Genomic DNA, 18,893 nt, shown 5'->3' on the forward strand with positions numbered 1-18,893 from the left:
TCATACCGTCCATCCAATCCCCTCGTCTCCCCCACGCTCCTCGTCATCCTGCCTCGTCCCCTCCCCCTCCCTCTCTGTAAACTCTGAGCAGCTAGCGATTAGCTTAGCAGCTCAGCTACAGGAGCGTTTGTTACAATGGAGAAGGAAAAGGTCGATACCAACAACAGGCCTCTGCTCGCCCCAACGACGAAGGTTGGTAGAAAACGCAAGTCGAGTGGGGTAAAGGTAGAAACCAAGAGGAAATGTGACCTCAACAGGAACCAAAGAGTCAACATCGGGGGTTCCTCTGAGAGCTGGAGAACGCTACGACAGGATCTGGGACTGGAAACAGATGCTGAGTCAGCAGACTTTTTGTTGAAAAGCTCATTTTTGTGTTTTATTGTCATAGCCTCCATTAGTCTGTGCCAATACTGGTTTATTACTGTGAATGTCCCTGGTCTGATAAACACACATGTTAGCATACGTTAGCCGTGTGTTTTTAGCCTGTAAGACGTCATGGGGATCGTACCGCGTGGGGACGTCATCGGGATCGTACCATGTGATGACGTCATGGGGATCGTACCACGTGACGGCGGGAGAGTCAGAAGCTTTAACTTTCTGCTGCAGAAAGACTGAACGCTGAAGATATCACACTTATCTTAGACTGTTTTATACACGATCATGTAAAACGGGAAGATTCTCGGCCATTATGGCGCTACAACTCTGGCACGTCGTCTGTTTTGCACTGGACGTGATGTGACCTAATGTCATCGAGAGCGTACAACGTGACGCAGCCTTCGCCTCCTGCCACAGAGAAAACGAGCGCTTCATACCTGCCGGTGTACCCCGTCTGTCCCAGCTCTCCGTTCTGGAAGTCGGCGTAGAACTCTGGACTGATGGCGCCGTCTGCCGAGAGGATCCCGTCTGGATCAAAACAACAAAAACACGTGTTGATAAAATAAAAACATGCAACTCAGCTGCCGATCTTCTCGTCTCGGTTCTAATGAACTGTCACAGTACCGGCGCTGGAGAACAGGTCGGGTCTCTCCAGGATGTCTCCGTCCCCGATGAAGGATTCCCCGTCCTCGCCGTACAGGAAGGGCTCTTCCGCCTCGTCCAGCAGACGGTTCTCCACCATCTCCAGCCACTGACCGTTGTACCAGCGGAACTTCCCGTTCTGGATCTTCTTGCCCCACTCCTCGCTGTACTCCTGGGGAAGAGGGAGAAAGAAAACCAGAGGAACGTGTCGGTAAAAATCTGCAGATGTCACTGGAGAGCCTCACGTCCTCGCTCTTTAGACGAGAGACTTCAACGACGATCGTCTGATTTTTCAGCTCGCTCAGCCGCGAACGGTGACCGATCTGACGTACAGTCGATTATGTGCCGGTCACATTTACATGCATGTGCCGCACGGCAGTCGTGAACATGTCGGCACAGGGCGCGGGGACTTCCTCACTAGATTTAGCGACTTTGAGGGATGAATTCCTCTAGGGCCAATTCAGTACTTCATTCATTCATTCATTCATTCATTCATTCATTCATTCATCGTCAACCGCTTGTCCCTGTCTGGGTCGCGGGGGTGCTGGAGCCAATTGTTTTCCCAAATCTGTTTTGGCAGAAGTCAACGCATCTTGCTGCAGGAATAATTATGCACAGCAGTTCAGCCTTCCCAACACCTAATGCTTATGCTCAATCCAAACAGTCACAGTTACGCAAGTGTACGCAAAATCACCCCATGGTCTTTTTCAGCACTTACAAACATCAGATAAGCCATCAAGACAGTTTCTTTTGTGTATAAACTATCCAGGAGAAATCCAGGAGAGATGCTAACAGCTGGATGTGGCTAACAGTGATTAGCTCGGGGCAGTACGGTGAAGGCATTCAAAGGTCTTTTTTAACCACTAATGCTGCTCAAACTAACAGCAAACCTCTAATCATCATTGTTAGACAGGAACCATCTTGTCTTTTCTGTATATGAAGACTGGATTCTGCAGGAAGTGACTCGACCTGACTGAGACATTGGGCCTCGAGTCACATGATGAACGCTTTGTTAAAAGAAGTAGTAGAAAAATAAGTCATTGCCGCGTCCAGACGTGTTTGGAAAAGCTGTTTCCGTCAGCCTTCATGAGTCGTTCGTAACACACTGACTTTTAAAACTGATTTCCCCTCATTTCTGCCGTTTCCTGTGATATTTGTTTTTATTATGCACAGTTTAAACATGTGTCCTGTGATAGACTGGCGTCCTGTCCAGGGTGGACCCCGCCTCACGCCCGATGTCAGCTGGGATGGGCTCCAGCCCCCCTGCGACCCTGACAGGGACAAATGTATGAAGATGAATGAATGAATAGTTTAAACACGATGGAGATGCAGCTGGTGATAAGAGCGGTGAGCCAGAGGTCTTCACACAGACGAGGGTTCACTTTGTAGATTTACGGCAGCAAAATAATTTAAAATGCTGTGCTGACAAATCTCGACATGACAATTATTTACAAGTAAAATCATCAGATGTGTATCAAGATTTAAATCTTTGTGACTGCGTCTGTACAGTCAATGAAGAAACCTGCGTCCGGGCCGCTCGGCGTGTTTGCTTGCGCGGCCTCGGAGGGCGGAGGACGACCACAGAGTCCTGTTTTCTTTTTCTCCGCGGGGGCTGGAGAGGGGAGCGATAAAGGCGGCCTTTGAGACCCTCGACGCCCCGGCCCCCGAAAGATTAATCATTCAGATGCAAAGCAGAGCCCTCTGTCGGGCACTGACAGCCGTCCCGAGACCCCGGGACTCAAACGGGCCTATTGAGCGACACGCAGACGTCCTGACTCAGGTCTGCGCTGAGCTATTAGCTTCTTACGTCAGTTTAATGTGACGTATCGGTTATTAAGGTTATGACAGATGAGCTGATGATGATGAGCTCATCACGGAGGAGGCGAGGAAGTGCACGACAGTTTTTCCAACGTATTCTTCTGGAAACAGCCCGGCTGAGAATATATCAGTGTCCCCCTTTGGAGCGTCTACAAAGGTCCTTGTGCAGCCACGTGTGTGTGTGTGTAGGTGCGTGCGTGCGTGTGTGTGTGTGTGTGCATGCATGTGTGTTTGTACATGAGCAGGGCCAGGATGATCAAAGGCGAAACATTTCAGGACTGCACAGTGATGGCGTGTGCTGCCAGAAGGATCCCGCATAATGATTGCGTGAGTGTGTGTGTGTGTGTGTGTGTGTGTGTGTGTCCGCGGCTCTGCTTTCTCTCTCACCTCTGCTGTCCAGCCGCTGACACACTGCAGACCCCACCGGCTGCCTTTCATGTGGCCCGCAGCTTAATAGGTCTCACTGATAATTTCAAATGAAACACTTCCTCTGCCCCCGCTCCGCTGCCTGGATATAATCTGCAGCTAATTACGCCGATCTGAGGTCTGGCAGCGATCACGCCCCGACGGGGGGAGCTGACCACACCTGTCAGTCACGAGGTGATCTGGGAGTTCATCGGTTTCGTTAATCGCTTGTGTCAAAATTTGACTCTTGGCCACATCGAGGAGGGGGGGGGGTTTGAGGTGAGGGCGTTGATGGAGACGAGCTGAGAGAGAAGACACGAAGACCCGTCTGTTGTTTGAATTCAAAATGCAGCAGCGTCATTTAAGAGTGCAAACGTCCGAAGGTTTTAACACATTATTATTTTTTAATTTACAGTATTTATCCCTTATTGTCTTTGTTGTATTATATAATGTATGTGTTATGATGGTTAATGGAGCGTTAACAGTGATAGAAATTTGCAATATGCATAAGCCTTGCTTCTGTTTGGCTGAATCATTACCGTCCTTTGCTCTTTAAACATGTTCGTCTCCATTGAACTGAGAAACCCCAAGTTAAAGTTAGCTAAGTTAAACAGGGGCTCAGACGGCCTTGAACAAAGTTCGCCCCTGCTCAAACAACTGGACGGTGCCCGTGCGTCCTTCCACGTCTACTGCACATGGAAGCTGAGTATAAAAAGGCTGAACTTTTAGGGCGCACTCCCACTGTGCCTCTGTCCCGTGCCCCGTGCTTTAGGGTCCTTGTCCCCCCCTCGATTCGTGGCTTTGTTTCCAGATCTTTCCGTAGACCTCGGAGTTTTTGTGCGTCTTGTCGACTGTTTTTGAATCTTTTCATCGACCAAATCTGCAGTAAACACTCCACCTCCGCATCACACCAACGTGAACCTTTCACCGCCATTGTTTGAAATGTCCGCGCATGGTCCCTCCTTCTTTTTTCTACGTCCCAACAGGCGCACAGGAAATGACCTCAGAACCGCCGTAGGCCTCGTGCTCGTACACGTGCGCACGCTCGTGCTCGTACACGTGCAAACGTGCTTCACAAAAGCCCACCTCTCCCAAACGGGCCGTGGACGGCAAGCGTGCCACAGTTTTGCGTGGAGCGGTTGCACTCACACTGGTCGTTTTTGATTTTGGTTTAACCCTGGTAACAGATTCTTCCTCTTTGTCTTTCAGTTCTCACGGTGTTGGGCCCGGTTCTCGCGTGGTTCATCTAGGCCAACCATGTATGATGCTTCTCGGTGACGTCACGGGGTCACCTGGGGTGGCGCGACTGACAGTGTTCAGTCTCAGGAAGAGTGGTGGGTAACCGGCGGGAGAGCCGAGCTACAGGTCGGGTTAAATACATGGACATAGAAAGAAAAGGTAAAACTAACTCTTTCCGCTGCGTTTCATTGTTGTGATGGCCGACTGTTAACTTATCTGCTGATCTGTTCACTTGCAGGAGCTGAAATCTGCAACGAGTGAGTGAAGCGCGCACGCAGACTGGTGAGTTCAACTGTTTGTAGCATTAGCATTAGCCTAGCCAACGCCATTCATTCTAATAGACGCGGTTAGCGCTCGGCCGCTAAACATGCCGGGTTTCTCCCAAACTAAAGCCCAGAGTCCTAAAATAAATGAACTTTGTTAGAAGCACGTTGCTGCAGCTTCATGAGTGTTTTTAAGCTCTTGAATCATGTCATTATGAAGTTTGATTATGTTATAAATTAAGAATATTGTTTATGTGTTTCAGTGTTTATATTGCTCATAGTTTTCTGTGTATGCTTCTGTTTGCTTTCATCTTTGCTGCTGTAATAAGGACATTTCCCCTTTGTGGGACAAACAAAGGGGAAATCTTATCTTATGTTGCTAAGTGAGATTATAAATGTTTATGATTTGTAAATGATTTATTTTTCTCCCACTGAATCATGAATATTTGGTGAAAAGTCCTCAGTGCTATGGTTACATGGTCGTACGTGCACACTGGGTAACCTTGTACTGAGATATGATGTATGAACTGTGGTCCAGGTTCTGGATTGATGGCGAGCTAAGGAGCAGTCCTACAGCTGGACAAGACCGCGACCCCCCCCCCCCCCTCTTCTGCCAGGCCGGTAGGGGGCTCCCTGTAGCCCACATCGAACTCTCACCCCACAAACACACACACACACACACACACTCCTCCCTGATACCTCCCCCTGGACTAAACTCAGACGTGGTTTCTACCTGAACTGTGGGCAGTCGGGTTTTTGTCATGTCTGAATTATAACATCCATAGTTGGTGTCCACACGTCTCCCACTGTACAAAATCTTGCATTCAGAACGTTATTTGACTTGTGTTATTGGTGTCAGTATATTTTTTTCTAAAAGCAAACCTCCGCCTCTCGTCTACGCCCTCCCAGAGCGTAGCCGGGCCCTTCTGACTGCGGCTTTATTGTGATGCTGCACTGCGGTTACTAGTCCTGGTCTTGAGTTAACTCACTGTGGGTCCATTTTTAATACGGTCTATGATAAAATGTGATAAATGAATGAATGCATGAATAAAAACACGGTGAACAGTCGGTGAACATCATCTTATTTGGAGATTGCAGTCAGCGAGATGAATAACAGCTGACACCGTTCGCCGATGCTTCTATTAAAAGTTTCAGTCCGTAAGATTTTCATCTATGTAATTGTCTTTTAAGTTCCTCTCTGTCACAGAGTTAAAACAATGGTGATTGATCATGTGACCCACTAATGAAAGCACTTGGAGTTTCCCAATATCAGTGTCTGTGGAGACGTTGCCTCCCTAGATGTAAATAAGTCGCCGTATTAGTGACGCTGCTGACAACAGTTATGCTGCATTCACTTGTAGTTAGAAATCGGGAACTTCCAACTTCTGAGTCGGGCTTGTAGTAAGTGTTATAGGAACGTGTGTGTGTGTTTGGATTTAAGACGAGAACATTTAGGGGACGGACAGGAAGTAGAGCGGTGAAAGTGTTTCAGTGAAGTTTAGAAAAGAAACGTGACGTGAAGATGGAGGCTCTGAAAGAACGGGCTTCTTCTGCAGTTACATCTTACCGCCACAGAGGCCGCTGGAAACAACGTGTCTCAATTCTAATTCCTACATCTTTAACTTTAAATGCGTGTTATTTCCTACAGCAGAGGTGTTGAGACACAGTGCGTTTACTCACAGAGATGATGTCCAGCGTGTTGTCGCACACTTTGCGGATCTCCGTGTTGTTATCGTGCATCAGGTCGATGAGGTACGCGGGGGCTTCTGACATCGGGACTCAAGGAAAAGAAAACATTTCGGTGCAGAGAGATATGTGGATGTGCAGGTGCTGCGGCTCCCAAAGACAGGAAACGGGTGCCCCGCGGCCGAGCACACCACTGTCTTCATTTCCTGTGATGGATTCTCCGCGCAGAAAGAAAAACATCAGTCAGAACGTGCTGATGGAGAGAATATTTGTACAGTTACAGAAGAGCCAGAGGGTCAAAAACAACTGAGAGGACAGAAACACGTGCAAAGCAGAAAGGATACGCGTCTCCTTGACGATGACGTCCCTGGTCGCTTTGTGAAAGACCATCTGGTAGAAGACGTACACGATCTGACACACAAACTCGTCGTCCTCCTGTCGGGCTGAGACGGAAACAGGTGGGGAGGAAAAAGAAGCGATTACGTCACCATTCCCATTCCCACGGCGTCACATACCGCCGCTTTGTCCCGACTGGGTTTGCAGCTGTAAACTCACGCGCTGTGATGTTAGATGCTGCAGGATTGAGAGCGTCCAACTCCGCGTAAGGAGGTTGTGGTACTGGAACGGTCAAACATGAGTTATTTTAACCCCACCCACGATGTTTTCCTAACGCTAACCACACGGTTCTGTTGCCTAAGCCGAACCACAAACTCACGTTATGTGGATACAAGACAACCACTTTTAAAAGGAGACATGTTCGTACGTGTAGTTTGGGTTTCTAACATGTTTACATGCTCTAATATCAAAATAAATACCTCAAACTGTCCTGTCAGCCATTGGTCGGAGGTTTCCGCTTGCAGGGATTTCTTTTCCATACGTTTACCTCAGGATCTAATATCACTTGAGGTCACCTTTTAAAAGATGTACTTCCTTTAAGCCGGTGTAAAGCAATGGCAAAAGTGGGATCTGAATCTCTGCTAATGGAAGCGCTTAAGTGGTTATTCCCATGATGTGTTAGCAATGAGCTAACGCCTGTATCCACTCTTGGCTTCATAAAGGCTCCGCTTCATAAAGGCTCCATTTGAGAGATTGGTGGTTCGATCCCCAGCTCTCCCGGTCCGCATGTCGAAGTGTCCTTGGGCAAGACACTGAACCCTGAATTGCTCCTCGTGCTGCGCATGCGTGTGTAAATGTGGTGTGAATGGATAGATTAGATGGGTGAATGTGACAAGTAGTATGAAAGCGCCTTAAGTAGTCAGAAGACTAGAAAGGCACTTCATAAGTACAAGTCCATTTACCATTTACCATTTATTATACTAAGGCTGTAGTTCAGGATGTGGTTGTCACCTTTGAGCAGCTCAATGAGAGCAGGGATGATGCCGGACTTGGCCAACAGCGCTGCACAGGAGTCATCCATGGACACGGTGCCGATCATGATCACCACCTCCAGAATCAGGTCGTCCTCTGCAGAACCTGCAATCAGGGAGGAAAAGCGCAGGTTCAGTGAAGAAACAACAACCTCACTGAACATCTTAGTAAATGGAGAGATGTCGAAAGGAGGAGGAGTCGTTTTGCAATTACTTGTGGTTATTTTGTGGTGGTTTTGCATCGATTTCATGTTGTTTTGCATCTATTTTAGTTGTTTGCGTGTATTTGTGGTTGCTTTTTATTGTGTTTATTTTGTGTCCATGTTCAGTCATTTAGTGTCACTTTGTGGGGTTTTTTTTCAGCTACATTTTATAAATCAAGGCCTCCTTGTCTGTTCAGTAATCCATCAATGTATATCTGTTTATAGAGATGCGTCTCTCCGCTCCGTTCTCACGTCTCCAGTTGCTGATCAGACGGTAAAAATAGCCGCTGCTAAGAAGAGGAAGTCTTTGCCCGGATATCCACTGCCTGCACCGTAAATCAGGAAATATTAGCCTTTACCCCAGAGGCTAAACTGTCCTCAGACAGACAGTTGGCACAAAAGGGAAATGCATGAAGCAAAATAAACTAGAATTACCGTGTGCAGTTTACTGTACAACCGTAGACCGACAGAATATACGCAGTGCAGACTCGATGTGAACACACGCAGCCACTTTCCTGGTTGTGTTTGCACGTCTGCAGGAATGGCACAAGTCCGCAGCTGCATCTTTAGATGCGTAACATTATAAAAGCTTCAGTATCGGACAAATAATTTAAAAAATGAGCATCTGTGCCTCTGTGTCTGTGAAGTTATCCATCCATGTTGCTTCCTTTAAAGCTCTGCAGTAATAAAGAGGAGGGTCAGGAGGTCAGTGGTGATGAAAGGTTCAGATAAGAGCCAGACTTTAAAGAGGGTCCTCTGTCCTCATATCTACCACGCGCAGTGACACCGCCCTGATAGTGCGATGCGGGGGGAGCAGTGAGAGGTTAAGACGGGGCATGGGAGAGACCTGGTCTCTGGCTCTTAAAGGGAGATAGATGAGAGACCTGTGTCGGGGTTATCCTGCAGGAGCATGTCTGCGTGTTCTGTATCAGGAGGTTATAAAGATATTTTTACAGCGTTAAAAAACCAACGCCGCTCTCTCAGAATCAGCGGTTCACACTCACCGGGTTTGAGTCTGTCCCTCAGGTACGGCACCAGGTTGTACTCCTGGAGAACCAGCGCCCAGTCCAGGTCGGGGAGGGTCAGATTGGCCAGCGTGCCCAGACACTCGATCACAAACTCCTCCTTCTCCTCCTCGCTGATCTGAGCGGCGAGGTCACCAACGTGGTCCTGCCAGCACGCACGCACACACACACGCACACACGCACACACGCACACACATACACATACACACATCCACGGAGAGAGAGAAAGGTGTAACAAACGAACACCCTGGAGGTAGAAAACCAGTGTAGCACACTCTGGCTCCAAATGTGTTTCTTCGGGCGCACTCCCACTGTTCCTCCGTACCGTGCCCGAGCACGTTTCACAGCTAAAGTCTGGTTCCTTTGACCAGTGTGAGTGCAACCGTACCGCGTCTAGGAGCGGCACGCTTGCCGTCCACGGCCCGTTTGGGAGAGGTGGGCTTTAGTAAAGCACGTTTGCACGTGTACGAGCACGAGCGTGCGCACGTGTACGAGCACAAGCACGAGGCCTACGGCGGCTCTGAGGTCATTTCCTGTGCGCCTGTTGGGACGTAGAAAAAAGAAGGAGGGACCATGCACGGACATTTCAAACAATGGCGGTGAAAGGTTCACGTTGGTGTGATGCGGAGGTGGAGTGTTTACTGCAGATTTGGTCGATGAAAAGATTCAAAAACAGTCGACAAGACGCACAAAAACTCTGAGGTCTACGGAAAGATCTGGAAACAAAGCCACGCATCGCCATGACGTCATCAATGCGTGTGACGTGTTACGGCGTGATGACGTATAGGCAGCAAGAAGCATTCTCCGAGGCCCAGGTAGTGTGAGTACAAACGGCCTGGAGGGGGGGGCAAGGACCCTAAAGCACGGGGCACGGGACGGAGGCACAGTGGGAGGGTGGCCCAACTGTTTTCCAAACTGATCCATCCTGGAAATTACTCGGATTAAAGCCCACACTTCTCCAGACTGCGTAGGAACCCTGATTAAAAACAGAGCCGGTACTGACCAGGAAGAGGCTCTTGGTGCGTCCGCTGTGCTGAGAAAGGTTTCTGATCATCTTCATCACCAGAACATCCTTCAGCTGCACGGCACGCTTCATCAGCATCTTCAGGCCGTTACCTGGGGCAACAGGGAGGAAAGACGTTAACCACAGACGATCGGGCGCGCTTTAACGTCTCATCCCATGTTCTCTGAGGCTCTGACCTTCGCAGATGACCTCGGCGTTGCTCTTGTTCGCAGCCAGGTTGATGCAGAGCGAGATCAGCTCAACGTCCATCGTCTCCTCGCCGCAGTCCAACACCATCTGCATCAGCTGTCAATCACAGGTTCCACACGTCAGGCCAACGCTTCATTCATTCATTCATTCGTTCATCTCTGAGGCTCCAGATAAAATAATGGCAATACACATCTGCAGTGGTGTGTTCAGTGCAGCCGTGTTAAAGTAGAGCCCCAGACGTCATCACGGACACGTCGGTAACGATCAGAGTCAGAGTTTTAGTTTTTCTGATGTGTTTTTATGTGAAAACCTTTGTTACGAAGCACATGATGCAGAGAACACGCTGAGAAATGCCGTCATAGCATTTATCTTTTTTATTTATTATTTAAATGGTCAAAAACACACTCATAATGTGTTTACAGTAATAAACTAATTTAATGTATTTTTAATTTATTTAAATGGTCAACAACGGAGTGAAGTAATTTACAGTAATATAAATATTTAATTTTTAATGTATTCTTTATTTAAGTGGTCAATAACAGACTGATAATGTGTTTACAGTAATGTAAATATTTTATTTATTTTTTTAAATGTATTCTTTAAGAGGTCAACAACTGACAATGAATTTACAGTAATAAAACTAATTTAATTTATCTTTAATTTATTATTTAAATGGTCAACAACACACTGATAATGAATTTACAGTCATAACTATTTAATGTATTTTTAATTTATTTAAATGGTCAACAACGTAGTGAAGTAATTTACAGTAATATAACTATTTAATTTATAATTTATTCTTTATTTAAATGGTCAACAACACAATGATAATGAATTTACAGTAATATAAATATTTAATTTATTTTTTTAAATGTATTCTTTAAGAGGTCAACAACTGACAATAAATTTACAGTAATAGAACTATTTAATTTAGCTTTAATTTATTATTTAAATGGTCAACAACACACTGATAATGAATTTACAGTCATAACTATTTAATGTATTTTTAATTTATTTAAATGGTCAACAACGTAGTGAAGTAATTTACAGTAATATAACTATTTAATTTTATCATTATTTAAATAGTCAACAACTGACTAATGTATTTAGTTATATAACTATTCATTTTTAATGTATTCTTTATTTAAATGGTCAATAACAGACTGATAATTTGTTTACAGTAATATATCTATTTAATTTTTAATTTATTCTTTATTTAAGTGGTCAACAATGGAGTGAAAGAATTTACAGTAATATAACTATTTAATCTATTTTTAATTTATTATTTATTTAAATGGTAAACAACACACTGATGATGTTTTCACAGTAATATTTAACTATTTAATTTATTTTTAATGTATTTAAAGTCAACAACTGACTAATGTATTTAGTTATATAACTTTTTAATTTATTTTTAATAATTCCTTTATTTAAATGGTCAACAACACACTGATAATGTATTAACAGTAATATAACAATTTTAATTTATTCTTTATTATATTTGGTCAACAACACACTGATAATTACAGTAGTTAGTTAAAGTAATATAACTATTTAATTTATTTCTAATGTATTAAGAGGTCAACAACTGACTAATGTTTTTAGTTATATAACTTTTTAATTTATTTTTAATTCTTTATTTATTTAAATGGTCAACAACACACTGATAATGAACTTACAGCAATATTTAACTATTTAATTTATTCTTTAGAAGTTGTCAGAAATTGGCTGAGATGCAACATGATGTTTATTTATTTGTATTTTAATTGTATTTTATTTTCTTCTGCGTTTCTAGAATTGGTTGAAAAATGTAAAACACGGCACGTCTCATAATGTGAGATATTCTTTAAAGTGTAAAATCTTTCTCCATCTGCTGACACTTTTTTAAACCCATAAAATAAAAATCATTATAACTTATTTAGTCGTTACCAGCGTTCTTTCATCACATTAAATTCATATAATTGACTTTAATGAAGCCATTTGTTTAGAAAAAGTCATATTTGTGCAGAATCAGTGCACATTTAGTACAGAAAAGTTATTTTTCATTCCCCCGACGAACCGCAAATGGTTGTTCACACACTCGGGGTCGGGCCCACGTTAAAGCCGGACATCAGGGTTTGAGCTCAGGGGAGTGAAAGACTTGTTTTAGAAAATAAGAGTTAGAAGAAGGTGTTAGAGATAAAGGGAAAGGGCAAATCCCAGCATCCCAAACCCCCTCCCCCTCCTCCCTCCCTCCCTCCGTCTGTCTGTCCGTCCGTCTCTGCACTGATTTAACATTAAACAGGAAAAGCTTTGAGTTGCGGGGGTGGAGGTGGAGGTGGAGGTGGAGGTTTGGGGGGGGGCAGAGGTGCACTGCTTCCCTGTGAGGAGTCAGGAATCAGAGCGAGGCTGGGCCGGGCCTGGGTTAGGTATCACATACCAGGGGCCCCGGACCCCAAATCAAGCCCCGTCTAGACTCTCTGGCACCTGCCTCTGCTTATTTACCACAGACAGCCACCGGAGGCCCAGTCAGAGCGCAGAGCCCAGAGCCCAGAGCCCAACGCCACCGCCGCAGTCAGACCAGCACAGCAACCTCCGCCCCCCACCCCCCCACCCCAACCTCCACTCCTGACATCCACCTCCAGCACCAAACGCTGACCCCATTAAAGAGCTGGAAGGGAAGGGGAGCGGGGCGGGTCAGTCCCCAGCCTGGGAAAGTGATAAAAGAGAGAGAGAGAGGTCTTAAAAGTGCAAAAGAGGTGAGAGAGGATGAAAGGGTGCAGCGCTGAAACGTCGACTTTTAAAAGCGGTTGTCAGGTTGGTCACCAGGCGTCAGATCTTAGTGGCGAAACTGAAAATATGGCGGCCATTTTAAGTGTAGTTTATGTCGGCGTCCTGAAGTTTTAGCACCTTTTGTTTGTCTCCATCTGTGGGTTTTATCCTTTTAACAAGTTGTTCTTTACCATAAACTCTGGGTTCTCTAACTACGCTGTTGTTGCTTTGTTGTGTGTGTAGGGACTCTTCTCATGCTGCTGCAGAGGTTTGGCGTGATTTTCACCAGCATTAGTGGTTAAAAGAGACCTTTGAATGCGTTCAGCGCCCCGAGCTAATCACTGTTAGCCCTTTGGGGCTGTTAGCGTCTCTTAGCATTCTCTAAACACGGTTGATGAACATAAAAAACTGTCTCCATGGCTGATTTGATGGATTCTCATCCACGCCGTCCATTTTTGCCTGACTTCCTCTTTAAGACGCATTTATACGTCAGGCTAACGATGAAAACGTGACAAATTTCCTTTTGGTTTTTTGTTCAGACTCATCTCTTTTCATTGTCAGTTGAATTAATTTGCACGTCCAGCTCAGACCAAAGATTTGCGACGACGAGACGGCGCTGCAGAGAAAAGTCGCTGCGTCGGTGTGGACCTGGCGCGTCCCGCCTCGATTGGAAAACGCGACGGTGCCTGAGACTCTGATCGTCAAGTCATGAGCAGCTGGTGTTAGAAGATAGAAAGTCAGCTGGTCAGGTCGGTTACTGTTTTGGACGGAGACTCGAGGAGAGAAACAGAAACGGACGGAGAATCGAGCGAACTAGAGAGTAAACGAGGAGAGGGAGCGCTGTTTGAGCTCAATAGGTTTATAATTGTTGGATGTAACTTCTCCTTATGTTATTAAATCCCAAAAACACACAGCTGTCTTTTTAATTTTACTCTCACAACCTCTGACTTTGTTCGTTCTTAGGACCCGACAGATTTTAAAAGGGGCACATTCACAAATTACTGATACAGTCGATAAAATAGAGCACTTTGATTTGGGTTTTGCACCGTTATAATTCTGCAAAGATACTCAGAAGGCTGCTTTTTGGGCGGCAGTAGCTCAGGCCATAGGTGACTCCGCTGGGAACCGGAGGGTCGCTGGTTTGAGTCCCTGTGTTGACCATGAATGGAGCGTGGACTGGCGGCTGGCGAGGTGCCAGTTCATCTCCTGGGCACTGCCGAGGAGCTGTTGTGCAAGGCCCCCAACTGCTCGAACCCCCAACTGCTCGGGGCGCCGGTCACTGGCAGCCCCCTCGCTCTAACATCTCTCCATTAATTGCATGTATATAGGTGTGTGTGTGTGTGTGTGTGTGTGTGTGTGTGTGTGTGTGTGTGTGTGTGTGTGAATATTTGACAGTTTTAAACGTCATTCTAGAAAAGAAGACTGGGAAGATAAAGAATAACAAATAAAATGAACTCCTGAATAAACGTGTGCGGTACAGTTTTAACGTTCTGGAAGATTTTCTACGTCGAGGACAATTTAATTCAAATATCTGTTTATTGAGCTTAAAACTGATTTATTGGCAGATTATAGAAAGAATGACTCCATCAAGACGTGCAGATTTAGAATATTTAGCTTTGATAAGTCAGCTACCTTCATGTTATATTGTTATTTGTAATTATTATTATTATAAGTCTAGTCTGTAGGTGCTTTAAATCTAAAAATAACAAATGTTACGCTGCTGATCGCTCTGATAAATATAAAATAGAATAAGAACCAGGTTTTGGAAAGAAAGAGTGACGCTTGTAGTGAATTATTTTGACTTGAGAGATTTTAATTTGTCCAAAAAATAAAAACCGAGGTTCAGTGTCGTTTGCTGACCATTAAAACAACGAATAAATACAATTAATAGCAATATGACACCATTCTCACACTCGGGAAGAGCCGACCGCTCCATGTCCGCTCTGCTCGTCCCTGCCTGTGTTCAAAAAGCACCGCAAAACATTTATGTTCACCAGCTCCTTTGACCCCTTCTGTAAAGATACTGATGTGTTTGGTGTGTATGTCGTGTTTTTAAGTCCAGATGTTCGTATTTGTCCAGTTTAGTGTAAAAAAGTGCGAAACATAGTGAAAAAGATGCAACTTGACATTTAGCTCGGTGTGTTAGAGAGAGATGGATGGAAACATTAAAGACATGGAGGCAAGCGAGGGCAGTGAGGGGGGGGGGGGGGGGTGAGCTGGCCTCAGGGCGAGGTCAGAGGTCACATCCTGGTCATGCTGCTGGTCCAGCATCTCTTCTAGCACAGGGAGGGGAGGGGGGGGCTGGGGTTCAGATGTGCTGCTGACGCGACCCTCTGAACAAACAGACGGCTCTCCTGACCCCCACATCTGGCCCGCGTTTACACCCAATCTCAACAAACAAACACGACGCACATTTAGCTAATCGCCGATGATGAGAGCAGCGAGTGACCGGGTCAACTCAATCAGGACGGAGCGTAACTCAACAACGAGGCGCAGATCGAAAGTTGAAGGAAAGCAGCACGAGGGGGGGGGGGGGGGGGGGGTAAACTTCATTTTCATGATCACAAACGACTCTGTCTCCGTCCTCGTGTCCCACAGGGGGCCACGCTCTCTACTGACCACTTTTCCAGGACATGATGAGTCATAATCTGGCCGTCATGACACAGACCTTATCATAAAGACGGACGTAAGAGCTTAAAGCTGCATTCTCTCTAATGTCCAGCAGGAGGAGACTCCACTTAAAGCTGCATTCTCTCTAATGTCCAGCAGGAGGAGACTCCACTTAAAGCTGCATTCTCTCTAATGTCCAGCAGGAGGAGACTCCACTTAAAGCTGCATTCTCTCTAATGTCCAGCAGGAGGAGACTCCACTTAAAGCTGCATTCTCTCTAATGTTCAGCAGGAGGAGACTCCACTTAAAGCTGCATTCTCTCTAATGTCCAGCAGGAGGAGACTCCACTTAAAGCTGCATTCTCTCTAATGTCCAGCAGGAGGAGACTCCACTTAAAGCTGCATTCTCTCTGATGTCCAGCAGGGGGAGACCCCACTTAAAGCTGCATTCTCTCTAATGTCCAGCAGGAGGAGACTCCACTTAAAGCTGCATTCTCTCTAATGTCCAGCAGGAGGAGACTCCACTTAAAGCTGCATTCTCTCTAATGTTCAGCAGGAGGAGACTCCACTTAAAGCTGCATTCTCTCTAATGTCCAGCAGGAGGAGACTCCACTTAAAGCTGCATTCTCTCTAATGTCCAGCAGGAGGAGACTCCACTTAAAGCTGCATTCTCTCTAATGTTCAGCAGGAGGAGACTCCACTTAAAGCTGCATTCTCTCTAATGTCCAGCAGGAGGAGACTCCACTTAAAGCTGCATTCTCTCTAATGTCCAGCAGGAGGAGACTCCACTTAAAGCTGCATTCTCTCTAATGTTCAGCAGGAGGAGACTCCACTTAAAGCTGCATTCTCTCTAATGTCCAGCAGGAGGAGACTCCACTTAAAGCTGCATTCTCTCTAATGTCCAGCAGGAGGAGACTCCACGTAAAGCTGCGTTCTCTCTAATGTCCAGCAGGAGGAGACTCCACTTAAAGCTGTGTTCTCTCTAATGTCCAGCGGGAGGAGACTCCACTTAAAGCTGCATTCTCTCTAATGTCCAGCGGGAGGAGACTCCACTTAAAGCTGCATTCTCTCTAATGTCCAGCAGGAGGAGACTCCACGTAAAGCTGCATTCTCTCTAATGTCCAGCATGAGGAGACTCCACTTAAAGCTGCATTCTCTCTAATGTCCAGCAGGAGGAGACTCCACTTAAAGCTGCATTCTCTCTAATGTCCAGCAGGAGGAGACTCCACTTAAAGCTGCATTCTCTCTAATGTCCAGCAGGAGGAGACTCCACTTAAAGCTGCATTCTCTCTAATGTCCAGCAGGAGGAGACTCCACTTAAAGCTGCGTCCTCTCTAATATCCAGCAGGAGGAGACTCCACTTAAAGCTGCATTCTCTCTAATGTCCAGCAGGAGGAGACTCCACTTAAAGCTGCGTCCTCTCTAATATCCAGCAGGAGGAGACTCCACTTAAAGCTGCAACTGTTTTTCCTGGACCCGTTGATCCCGGTTTAATCTAATTTAGCATAAACAAGAGGCTAACGTGTGCAGAGGACAGAAAAAAGATGAAATAGCACGAGGATGTTTTCAGGAAAGCAGAAAAAAGCAGTTGTCGTCACAGCGAGAGGGAAGACTGAGCAGCGGCGCTCCAGTGGTTTAGGGTTCCAGATGTGGTGTGCGTCCCTCCCTCTCGCTCCGTTTCCCATGCATTAATTCCCCCGGTGCCGTTAGCCGCTGATGCTAATGTGTCTGTTTTGGTCTGCTGGCGGCGTACATTAGCCAGTCTTACCTGCGGTATGCAGTCTGTGTCGGCAAACATGGACTTGAATCTGTCGTCCACGCTGATGTGGTACAGAATGCACATGCTGAGCTGTCTCTGGCCCTCGTCAGCTGCAACACAAACACAGGAGGAGGAGGAGAGTCAACGGATGAATGACCGGTTGTGCCGTAACGCTCCGCGGGAAGCCAATGACCACATCTAGAGAGAGCTGTGTGTTTTTTGAACATATTAATGAGCTGGATGTATTTTTTCTGTTGGAGGTCAGATGTTATTCGGTGCAGAATCAGCGCCGCTCCACTGCAGTTTCTCAGTTTGTCGTGTGTCACGGGCGGAAAAACAGTATTTTAGAAGGTTAAATGTGGAACTGCAGCAGAGTTTTTCATTTTCCCTTAAGGGACAGTCGTCCCTAATTATGAAACATATACATTTGCACTTTACTTGTGCAGGTTTTGCAAATAAAAACAAATGGGAGTCCAATCCTCTAGATCTATACTGTCTCTGTTCTAAAGGCACCGCACTTTAGGTAGTGCTAACTGAATGAAACACTTCCTGTCCCTTAAATGGGCGTGGCCTTGTTTAAAGCGTTGTGACGTCATGTTGATGGATGAAAAGCTTTGTGCATAATTTATTTATATTATCTTTTGCTTTATCTCGTTAGATATTTACGCAGCTAACAGCCGTATTTAGCATTACAAAAGACTAAAGAGATGTAAATTGATGCTAAATTACTGAAAATAGACAAAAATAATGTAAAAATATACATATTACGAAGACAAGTGACCCCAAATAATGACCAAGAAACACAAGAACCACCACAAAAGAAGAAAAACAACTTAAAATGGATGCATAACAATCATCTCATCTTAACATCAGTAACGGAGCGTACGGGCGAGACACATTTACATCTTTCACATCTCATCTCCAGCCTCTGATCCGGGGTCGGGTCTCGGGGGCAGCAGCTCCAGCAGGGGACCCCAAACTTCCCTTTCCCGGGCCACATTAACCAGCTCTAACTGGGGGATCCTGAGGCGTTCCCAGGCCAGTGTGGAGATCTAATCTCTCCACCTGGTCCTGGGTCTTCCCCGAGGCCTCCTCCCAGCTGGACGTGATGGAAAATAACCACAAAACGACCACTAGGAGGTGCAAAACAAACGTTAAAAAATACCACAAAATGAATTTAAATAGATTCAAAACGGCCACAAGATGACCACTAAGTGCAACATTACAAAATATTAGATGCAAAATGACTTAAACTGACTTTAAAGAGACACAAATGACCACAAAGAAAAGTTAAATCTCCTGTGTAGACACAGTGGGGGGGCCTCTTAGGGGTCTGTGCCCAGGGGACCCACTGTCTCATTATACGCCCGTGCATCAGTCCACTCAGGACCTCCCGCTGGTCTCCTAAAGAGGCGGCTTCTGTCATGTTAGATCGCTCTGATCACGCTGATGTTTGTTCAAGTTTGGTTTTAACTCATTTGTTATTTGATGCTATAAAAACGGGGTTAAACGACTCACGTTCGGTCTTTGCGGATGTG

At 45.8% G+C, this 18,893-nt stretch overlaps 1 protein-coding gene across 1 annotated transcript in view; it reads right to left on the minus strand.

The window, feature by feature from the left end:
• kifap3a (kinesin-associated protein 3a) overlaps window positions 1–18,893 on the minus strand; it is a 47,183-nt gene that overhangs the window by 7,329 nt on the left and 20,961 nt on the right. Inside the window, exons 11-19 of the mRNA XM_083911120.1 lie at window positions 17,365–17,465; window positions 10,224–10,332; window positions 10,027–10,139; window positions 9,003–9,168; window positions 7,776–7,901; window positions 6,773–6,871; window positions 6,423–6,508; window positions 1,000–1,189; window positions 813–903 (exon numbers count right to left, since the gene is read on the minus strand). Of these exons, the coding sequence (XP_083767246.1) occupies window positions 813–903; window positions 1,000–1,189; window positions 6,423–6,508; window positions 6,773–6,871; window positions 7,776–7,901; window positions 9,003–9,168; window positions 10,027–10,139; window positions 10,224–10,332; window positions 17,365–17,465 (1,081 nt within the window). The remainder of the gene's footprint in view (window positions 1–812; window positions 904–999; window positions 1,190–6,422; window positions 6,509–6,772; window positions 6,872–7,775; window positions 7,902–9,002; window positions 9,169–10,026; window positions 10,140–10,223; window positions 10,333–17,364; window positions 17,466–18,893) is intronic.

The sequence above is a fragment of the Echiichthys vipera genome (genome assembly GCF_963691815.1).
Source record: "Echiichthys vipera genome assembly, chromosome: 3".
Classification (NCBI taxonomy): domain Eukaryota; kingdom Metazoa; phylum Chordata; class Actinopteri; order Perciformes; family Trachinidae; genus Echiichthys; species Echiichthys vipera.